Source organism: Mus pahari, chromosome 7 (assembly GCF_900095145.1).
Source record: "Mus pahari chromosome 7, PAHARI_EIJ_v1.1, whole genome shotgun sequence".
NCBI lineage: Eukaryota > Metazoa > Chordata > Mammalia > Rodentia > Muridae > Mus > Mus pahari.
In genome coordinates this window covers 86,087,570-86,098,557 of record NC_034596.1, presented here as the reverse complement: position 1 = coordinate 86,098,557, position 10,988 = coordinate 86,087,570, and the positions used below count along the sequence as shown (strand labels likewise).

Sequence of the window (10,988 nt, the reverse complement as noted above, 5' to 3'; positions counted from 1 at the left end):
ACAAATAATATAAAATAACTTGGTGTGACTCTAACTAAGGAAGTGAAAGATCTGTATTATAAGAATTTTAAGTCTCTGAAGAAAGAAATTGAAGATCTCAGAAGATGGAAAGAACTCCCATGCTCATGGATTGGCAAAACGGCCATCCTACCGAAAGCAATCTACAGATTCAATGCAATCCCCATCAAAATTCCAACCCAATTCTTCACTGAGTTAGAAAGAGCAATTTGCAACTTCATCTGGAATAATAAAAAACCTAGGATAGCAAAAACCATTCTCAACAGTAAAAGAACCTCTGGTGGAATCACCATGCCTGACCTTAAACTGTACTATAGAGCAATTGTGATAAAAACTGCATGGTACTGGCACAGTGACAGACAGGTAGGTCAATGGAATAGAATTGAAGACCCAGAAATGAGTCCACACACCTTTGGTCACTTGATCTTTGACAAGGGAGCTAAAACCATCCAGTGGAAAAATATCTAGAGTTTCTTTTGTGCCTCACTGTAGGGTGTGGTTGTACAGAGGGGAAGTGCCCCATAAATCCTAAAGTATTGACCTGTTTAAAAAAAAATCCTAACTAGAAAAAGGAAAACTGCATTCTACTCTTTTATACACTGTAAACTGTTTTTCTTTGTCAATGAAATAAGTACTTCCCAAGCTTTTGAGAAGTCATTCCTCTCATGTTTTACATTGTGTGTTATCTCTGTGCCTAGAATGTTTTTAGGCACATGTTTATGTTGTGTGTTGTCTGTGCCTAGAATGTTTCTAGGCACACATGACTCAAATTAGCCTTCAGGAAGCTTCCCGTTGTAGTTGGAACTCAGAGAATGTTCCCATTTGTTATTCTTTGGAGTCCAGCATTCAATGAACATTAGTTTTTACTAATAGATTACAAACCCATAGCAATTTGAATCCTTCTCTCAACAGTGATGGTACAGACAACCAGTGAAGGATGCAACAGAGGTGCTCCCAATCAACTTGGCTTGGGACTTAGAACACAAGTGTTGGGTCTTGTGAAAGATGCTTGAAATGACAAGGTGCAGGGAAGAGTTTTGTTCTCGTCTTAATTTGGAAGAGGTGGTTTGTTAGCATCTCATTTGCAGAGTCCTATACTGCTGTTGACAAAATAAGTGTTGCGGTTGGCAGGACCTTGTTGGCATCTGGCTTCTCTCATGTTCTTGCTGTTGTGTAGGAAAACTGTGCAGCATACGAGATGTGTGAGCATACTCTTGCAGAGGAAGACGCGTGAGCAGGAAGGCGGCAAGTCAGATTCCCATCAGGGCCAGGGCCAGAGCTGCCCTCCTGCTCACTCCAGTGACAACCAGCAGTATAAAAATGATCCTGCTTCTAGAAGCCTGTGGAGAGGATGAGCAGCCCCTGATGCCCCAGTTTAGGAGCATGATGTAATATAAAAATACGATAATATAATATCGTGCTAAGCTGAAGAAGCTAACTGAACAGAGCCTGATCTTAACGTTTATATTTAGAATTCAACTCAAAGCTGAGTCCAGCACACTCTCCCTGATTCTCTGTAGACAACAGAGGCGTTTCACGGCCTCTTTTCCATCCAGCCTAATTGAGTTTCTGTAGGAAATGCAGTCTTCCTCGCTGTCCCAGCTGTTTCAAATAGAACAGAATGTCCACAGCGCGCCAGTAACACAGCATCACTAATCTGAATTCACGGAGGATCGTGGTTTGCCCGGAAAAAAAAAAATCTCCATTCATTACCTTTATCCATACTAAATATATGTTTTTAATTAACATTGGGATTTTTTTTGGTAAAATCACAGAAGGCATAGACTTTTCCCATTCTTCTTCTTTCTGAAAAGAAAACCATGGTTTTTTAACCTACTAGCTGAGGAGCTGGCGTGCAGCTCCTATTTGAAGAAGCAGATGTTTTACAGGATTAGAGGAGCGAGATGACTTGAGTGTTGATAATGACTTGTGAAGGGGAAGGTATTATGAAGGAAAGGCAGTTTGCTGAAGCCCTTCACAGTGTTTGTACGATATAGGTAAGCGTGTGTGTGTGATATAAGTATCCCAGCTTGCTCCTGAAAGTCATTTCCCCCTCATTGAATCTCTCTAATTTGTTTATGCCTTGCTCATAGCAATTAATGGCATTCAGCACTTTCCCAGGTCAGCTATTTTTGACTTAAATCTGCAACACCAGCTTCTAAAACATGCTGTGCACAACTCCTGCTATAATTCAAGGCTGTAGGTGATGCATCAACATTTCTGTTTTCATACTCTAAAATATATCACTGGTGCGTGATTCATGCAATTTCCTGGACATTGCTTGGGAATAGTGGGAACAATCATGGCAGAGGGTAAGGGAACAGTGAGCTTATTATTCCTGGTATGCCATCGATAGCCACCTTTCCTCATCTTTGATGAGAAAATAAATGTAAATTGCTAAGCAAATATATGTCCCTCAACCCAGCCAACATGTCTCTCTTGCGTGGAGTGGAGGCAAGATGTTATGAACAGATAGAATACAATAGTGTAAGGATAAGTGGATGGGGAAGATGCAGCAATGCCCTCTGCTGTGTGACCTGGCATTTTAGCCCAGATGCTGTCCACCTCCATTTTGACTCCAGAATAAAGAGCCAGCATACATAATAAATTGGTGATTGTATTCTAAGTTCAGCCAGTGTAAAAGTCTAACAAAAGTCTAATTGGTGTTTTGGATTTTTTTTCCCCAATAATACTTGTGTGAAACATCTCAAACTTTGTTTGGAAATCAAATCATGTAGAAAAATGAGTCATTTTATTCTTTTAACTTCTCGGATTTACATGCTGTTATGTTCAACTACTTGATTTTATCCTGCACTTAAAAAGCTAAACTAAAGGGTTTTTTTTTTAAAAAAAAAAATAAATAAATAAACTGGTGTTTTTTCCTTAATCAGAAAAGAATTATGGATCAGAAGTGATACCTCAGTCAAAGATGAATTTCTTTTATCCCTTTACAGCTTTATTCTACATACCCCAGTTCCCTTGGCATGGAATGTAAAATTTTATACAACTGTCAACAAGGAAATAATGTTTACTAATACAGATAGAAAACTTCTGAAAGAGCCATCAAATGGTCATATCTAGCACAGTCTTTTCTTGATTTTGCTTATGTTGCGGTTGTTGTTAGTGTTTTGAGAGTTCCATACAGTGCACTTGGACCACATTCAGCCCTGCCCTACTCTCCCAGGTTGACCCACCCTTCCCAGCTCACTCATGGAGTCGAGTCTGTAGAAGATTATTTTCATTAATCTGTTACTCTGGTGATAAACATTGCTTGAGGTTTACAGTAGTAATCAGTTTAGATTTCCAGTAGAAAAGATGGCCTGCATAGTAGGGAAATCTTCTGTCCAGACTGGTTCATATGATAAAGGAAGGGACTTAAAGGTGGTCTTGTTCACCCTTTAAGTACAGCTCCCCCTGTAAGTCCCACACTTACACAGCCAAGGCAAAGGATTGCAAGTTCAAAGCAGCCTATGCCACAGACTTTTTCAACAAAGTAAAAGGGGAGGAAAGGGTGAAAGAGAACTTGCAGCTTTAAAACTAGCAATGTCCTATGTGCTGGACGGATTTTAATTTCAGTGTATCATACGGTGCTATCATACCCTCAGTACAGGGGACACATGGAGGTTTGTGGGTGGATGGTGGGTAGATGAGCCACTGTGATAATCAAGGACCCACCCTAGTGATTAAAGTCAGGAGTAGGAGAAGTAAAAATTGAGAGTCGAAGCACAAACTCTAGGTGAACTGTCCAGTTTGAGCTTCCCAATAAGAATGCGGTTTACAGAGGAAGAAGGTCAAGCTCTCTGGAATGCTGACGGAATAGCAGGCCTTCATATTGGGCTGGGAATAGAGAAAGTGCACATTATTTGGCAAAAGAAGTTTAAGAAAACATCCTGTGACAGATCCAGAAATACATCTCTTTTTTTGTTTTCCCTTTTTCTGCAAGGGAGGAGATTGATTAAAAACTTCAAAATTAAATGTATCACTTATAAACTTTGAACTAACTGGACTCCTGGGAGAGAAGTATTTGATGTGCATTGTTACATATTAATCATTAAATATCACTTTAGCAGAGGAACTGAGTCAAGTTGGAACAGCTTTTAAGAAACTACTTACAATGTGAGTTATGAAAGAGAAGTGGACGAAGCCCAGGGAAAATACTAGAAAATGCAAGTCCTTTCATCCATTGAGCTGCTGCAGAGAGCTCTAGCTAACTGGGTTATTCAGACTTAAGACGGCAATAAAAACAGGCCCTTGTTTTAAGGATAAAAATATTGTTAAAAAGCAGAAGCTGACACTATTAACATTGCAAAGTATCTTCATTTTTAATAAACATTTTCTTCTCAGTACTAAAGTGCTCGATTAAGTAATAGATAGGAATTTAAAAGCATTTCATTTTGGATCACCTTGTAAGATGGGTTTAAACTGAGATTCCACAGACTGAACAGCAGTATGGGAGAGCAGGAGCAGTGTGGAAGGGGAGCACACCCTCCGCATGCTCCCGTGTGGAAGGGGAGCATGCCCTCCGCATGCTCCCGCGTGGAAGGGGAGCACGCCCTCCACATGCTCCAGCGTGGAAGGGGAGCACGCCCTCCGCATGCTCCAGCGTGGAAGGGGAGCACGTCCTCCGCATGCTCCAGTATAGAAGGGGAGCACGCCCTCCGCATGCTCCCGCGTGGAAGGGGAGCACGCCCTCCACATGCTCCAGCGTGGAAGGGGAGCACGCCCTCCACATGCTCCAGTGTGGAAGGGGAGCACGCCCTCCACATGCTCCAGCTTGGAAGGGGAGCACGCCCTCCGCATGCTCCAGCGTGGAACGGGAGCACACCCTCTGCATGCTCCAGTATAGAAGGGGAGCACGCCCTCCGCATGCTCCAGCGTGGAAAGGGAACACGCCCTCCGCATGCTCCAGCGTGGAAGGGGAGCACGCCCTCCACATGCTCCAGCTTGGAAGGGGAGCACGCCCTCCGCATGCTCCAGCGTGGAAGGGGAGCACACCCTCTGCATGCTCCAGTATAGAAGGGGAGCACGCCCTCCGCATGCTCCAGCGTGGAAGGGGAGCATGTCCTCCGCATGCTCCAGCATGGCAATCGTCCAAAGGAAGGAGGAGGCACTTGTCTTTTGTAATTCAATTTGACTAGCTCATTTTGTGTTTCTGTTTCATGATGATATGGATGATTTTGACAATTTTTTTTAAGATTTTATTTTGTTTGTGTGTGTGTGTGTGTGTGTGTGTATGTGTGTGTGAGAGAGAGAGAGAGAGAGAGAGAGAGAGAGAGAGAGAGAGAACAGGAAGGGAAGGGAAGGAAAGGGAAGGGAAGGGAAGGGAAGGGGGAAGGGAAGGGGGAAGGGAAGGGAAGAAGAAAAGCTCTGAATCTGGAATTACTGGGGGTTGTGAGCCACAGGACCAGGGAATTAAATTTATATCCAAATTCTTAACTGCTGGATCATCTCTCTAGCTCCCTCTGACTGTATTTTGAAGGCATGAAATGTCATACTTAAAGCTATAGTTAAATCCCCATAGTTCTCACATGCAAAGAATAGAACTAAGGACACTCCAGTCACACGTTAAACCCTGTGAAGGGAAGGGGCACCACACCCAACTGAGCATCAGAACACATGGAGCAGCAGCCACCAGCAGAACCCTAAGCTGTGGCCTGTATTCACAAACACCACCATTTTCCTTTCTCTCTTTTCTTATAATGGATGTCATTGGCAGAAGAATCCATGAAGACCAGAGCAGCAGCATCAACTGACTACAGCTATGTGACACTTTCAGACCAGTCCCCCAATGACAGCTCAAGCACGTCCTGAGCTTTCCCCAGAATAGACTATATCTTCTGGCTGATAAAAGTCATTTCAAAACTTTTATGATTGAAATTATAACTATTATCTACAATGAGATGAAAGCAAAAATGAATAACACAGAGCTGCTTAGGAAATACCCAAATACTTAGAAATTAAATATCATATCATACTTGTACCTAACCCATGACAGCCCAAAGAAGCAAGACAAAGGAAGTTATAAATATTCATCTATATTAAAGTGAAAACACACATTATCAAAATCTATGAGATCAACAACTTCAATGGCATGTGGAAAATGTACCATCTAGTGACCTCACTTCCAGGAGATTAAAACATAAGCAAGCCTTTTGTAGCAATAGGTCTGTCACACACCTTTGCTAAGAGTAGGAAACACATCTTAAAGTAAGTCTTAAGTGTAGATAATAGAGTGTAAATAAAACTATGCTATATTGATGATGATGATGTTGATGATGATGATGATGGAGCAAATACTCTCACAGACAGTGACACTAGGAGAAGCAGGAGGTTGGTGGAGATGTGTAATAGAGCCAGTACTTGTAATGTGCAATGACTTGGGGAACAAGAGGGAAATAAGGATCTATTTATATAAGTGTGTATGTGTGTGTGTGTGTGTGTGTGCTTTTTATTTTGAACTTTTTGTTTATTTGCATTTAATATACAATACCTGTGACCATAACAAAAAGCTGGTGAAGATGGTCCTGAGAATATCAGTGAATTTATCAGGTAGTAATGTTCGGTGAGGCCTCACTGCGTGGCAGACATCTCCATAGACCACCTCATCCACAGTTGCTTGATATGGAATTGTCAACATTCTTGACACCAGTTGTTCTTAGCCAGTCCTTTGATAGATGTTTTAGATGATAGTCCCACCTCATTGTCATCCTTCTCTTTATAAAATGTTATTGTATTCAGGTGATATTGAAGAAGTTTAACCTTGAGGCTGGAGAGGTGGCTCAGCAGTTAAGAGCACTAGCTGCTCTTTCAGAGGTCCTGAGTTCATTCTAAATAACCACATGGTGGCTCACAACCATCTGTAATGAGATCTGATGCCTTCTTCTGGTGTGTCTGAAGATAGCTACAGTGTACTACTCATATACATAAAATAAATAAATCTAAAGAAGAAAAAAAGAAAAGAAATTTAATCTTGAAACCAGCAAGATGGCTCAGCAGGTTGAGGCCTTTGTTCTGGCCTGACACTATGTGTCCAGTCTCCAGATTTCACACAGATAGCAGGTGACAGCCAGCTGCGCAGGTCTGTCCTCAGCCTCTACACACAGCAGCAGAGGCTCGAACCTGTGTGTGCACACAACTATTTAATTAAAAAACCAAAAATCTCAAATTATAAATATAACTTGTGGCCACCCCTGGACGTCACTGTGAACACTTTGGCAGGTTGAGAACGCTACAGCCTCAAGCACACCGGGTCTTCCTCAACTCCTTCCACATTGCTCCGCACTCCCTGCCTCTCCCTGGTGTCATCATCTCCAAGGGTCATCTGCTTTGGCCTCAATTTATATTGTCTTTCTTTCTGTTACTTACTGTTCTTAGAGTGCTTGCCCTGCTCCTAATAATGCCATGCTTCATGCAGTTTATTTGTTCAATGAATGCCTTCCTCCTTTAGAATCCTGAAAGTTTACTGACCATATGCCCCAATAATCTTATTTGTTATTGGCCCAGCCTATAGTACATTCCACCACCCAATTATTCTGAATGAATGGAGGATGGAGAACAAAAATGGTAACAAATACTTTGAAAGGAATCATTTTAAAAATTGCAGCTTCACTACTTATTTAAGTAAATCAAAGTATCTATTTTTAATCAATTTAAATAATGAAATGGTTTAAAGCTATCATCTAATAGTTGAGAAGGACACATTTATGCAACATAGGAAGAAAGGGACCTATTATGTATATTTTTAAATAAATATTTGTTGGATTTATATAATCATATTAATCATACAGAAAACAGTCTGGTAAAATTCTCTTTAAACATCAAATTGTTTTTATTGACCTGAGGTTTCCACCTAAGAATTTGTCATAAGGGACAGACCTAAGTATGGAAAAGCTTACATATTTAAAGGTATTTCTTACAGTGTTATTTAGGGAAACAAAACCCTGGACACCATCTAAAGGCCAAGCAAAATGATGGCTTGTAAAGCACAATGTGCCCACAGACTACGATTTGGGTAACACTGAAGCTGGAGATTGGGATAATATGATGACTTTCAAATGTTGACAACTAAATGCAAAGAACATGAGGTTTGACAAGTGTGTGTGTTTCTAAAGCCTTTTTACATGGTGGAGGAAGGGAAGGGCTGCAAAGAAATATGCCACATGACAACGAGTGATTTTTTTTTCATATATGTGCCTTAGCACATCATGTGTTTTATTTTATGCCGTGATCATTATCCCTAGCCCTAGCAATGTAGCTTGCATAGGAAGGTCCAGTTTGCAGTCAGTACATTCTCACGACTCTCCCCACATACTCTGTGATCATAGAACTGAAGTGTGCTGCTCTTTCACAGGACGACAGGCCCTTTTCTGCCGGTTCCCACGCTCATGGACTAGATCACTCCTCCTCTTGCCAGGACCACAGTCGCTTCCTGTCTAGTCCACAGTTTTCACACTGTAAGTAATAAAGTCGACTACCAGTTATTAAATTGGATTTTTAAAATGTAACTCATGGGGAAATTAAAGTTTAAGGCCAGTACATGATAATAATATTCATGCTAAAGTCTGAGAAATGTTTCATTATGAATCATAAAAAAAAGTCCCCCAAGAACACGTCTGATATTTCCTAACTCCATGAAAAACATGGAATTCTGTTTTAGATCTCAAACTTTTTAAAGAAAATTTAAAGTAAATCATCCATGGTTAAATAAACAAAGGGTTAATTAAACCCATTTTGGGGTTTAAAGGTTATTAAACTGTAGGTGAACAGATAAAGAAAGTTATTTTGTAATAAAGTGGAAATCATAAAAACAGAAAGTTTTTTTGTATATGACTATTCAGAAATATTTATTTGTACAAAGAATAAGGATACATACATAACTTCACACTAAATTTCACTGTTTATTCCCTGTTACAACAGTAAAATGATGTCGTGGTTCACTAGGCCAGGATCCAGTTACAGCATGCATTTCCTCCTGTCCTTCTCTAGTGGTCCTCTTCCCGTGGGCGAGGGGCTATCTATGCATTATACCAGAAGAGGGCATCAGCTGTGGCTTTAAAGATGCTTTCTATTTTAATACCCCAAACTCAATACAATTTGAAATGAATCTTAGAATAACAAGTGTATAGATGGATTTTTATGGTGTAAGTGACTTTTTGTTGACTGCCTATCTATTCCCTCCACCACAGACTGAACGGAATGAATGAGTGTTGTCTGCTGTGCAAACTGTTGCTTCCCTAGCCTCCCACATAATACTTGAATCATATTAAAAGCCCAATTAATGTTCAATTAAATTAGGTAGATGAATATACAAGTCCTTTTTTGAAGTCTACTTTTATCTAAGCTATTGGCATTCAAATACTATTTAATAGATTCTAATTTGCATAATAATTTAGCTCTTCAATTTATCATGGGCCTGGAGGGTTATACATTAAATTTGATAATTCTGTCATTTAAAATAGCTAGTCTGCTATAAAATAATATACCAAAATAAGTCTTAAAAGAAGTAGGTCAAATCCAAAGGTGATATCTCTCATTTTTGCTTATTTATATTCATGGATTCATTTAATAAATATTTATCAGATTCTGACAAATGGTTTGGTTTTCATTATATCATAATTATTTCATTGCAAAAGGTAAGCATTTTTTTCCTTCCCATCTTAATCATTTTACCAAATGATTTTGTAAATCTGTAAATTTCCTGCTATTCTGATGTTGCGGTCTCTCTCCAATCTGAATTACATCTCAGTTGGATATGGCATCGCAGAATCTGGTGTGTGTACAGGCAGAGCTGTATCTTCCACATTAAGCAATGTAAAAGTTTCCTCAGGTTACCATTGGCCAGAAAGGAAGGAACTGAGTACCTCAAACATTACAAGTCCCATCTGCTGGTACCCTAAAAACCTGCACTACCAGGCCCAGGAGTCCAGCAGAGCAGCCACTTTCCTACTGCCACTTAAGTTTGCTAAAGTTGTCTTCTAAAAGGAAATGGTTAGAAGATGTGAGGTAGGAAATATCAAGGTGGTGGGAATTACATTTACTATTATAAAAGGCATTCAAGGAGACTGCATTTCGCTTTTGATTGTATCATCTTGTGACCACCCTTGATCATTTTTCTAACTAAGATAGATTTCTCATGGGCAGACACGGGTTTCTATTCAAATGTGGTTCAAAAGTAAATAAAATCAATAACTATACCAAAAGTTAACCTTGCAATATAGTCTGAATGAAGAAATTCTTTGTCACTGTATTGTAGGATGTAAAAAAATTAATTGAATTACTTTAATGATTAATTGAGGTTTTTGTTTTACTCTCTATATTGACAAATTTATATTTACAATTTTCTTACCATGGTTATCCCCACTTTCTCAATACTTTTCAATGCATTTAGCACTGTCTGAATACTTGTTTTTATAGCAGATTAATTCAACTTAGAGAAATTGTTCTCTAATTTCTCCTTTTACTATATTCCCCAAATTCAAAATTGTCAGGTCCCACAGAGTAGAGCAGAGCCTCTGTCAAATAAGACAATTAAAGATGATGTCCCCAGACCAGAAAAGACACTGGAGCCAGAGTCTAAGAAGAAGGAATACAGGGTAAACAGTTTCAGGATCATAGAATATTCTTGACATGAAGATCAAGAAAACTAGACTTGGGAAATAAAATCTAGAAAAACACAAAGTCAAAACAAGTGTGGCCAAGGGAAAGGATGGGGCAATAGAAGAGAAAAGATGAGGTAAGAAAACCAAGAGCTGCCAAGATGGTTGGTTCAAGTGGGTAAAGGCCCTTACCAAACCTGAGATCAATCCCTGGACGCACAAGATATAAAGAACAGCTGCTCACAGGCTTCTCATTGACCTCCATATGCATACCATGGCATCTGCATCCCCCTCCCCCTCCCCCTTCCCCTCCCCCTCCCTCTCCCTCTCCCTCCCTCTCTCTCTACCTCTCCCCTCCCCTTCCCACACTTGCTC

General features: G+C 40.1%; 1 protein-coding gene across 1 annotated transcript in view; it reads left to right on the top strand.

Annotated features, from left to right (window-relative positions):
- Positions 1–10,988, top strand: part of Cep128 (centrosomal protein 128) — a 345,407-nt gene that overhangs the window by 328,357 nt on the left and 6,062 nt on the right. Inside the window, exon 25 of the mRNA XM_021201917.1 lies at positions 8,369–8,471. Coding sequence (XP_021057576.1) covers positions 8,369–8,471 — 103 coding nt within the window. The remainder of the gene's footprint in view (positions 1–8,368; positions 8,472–10,988) is intronic.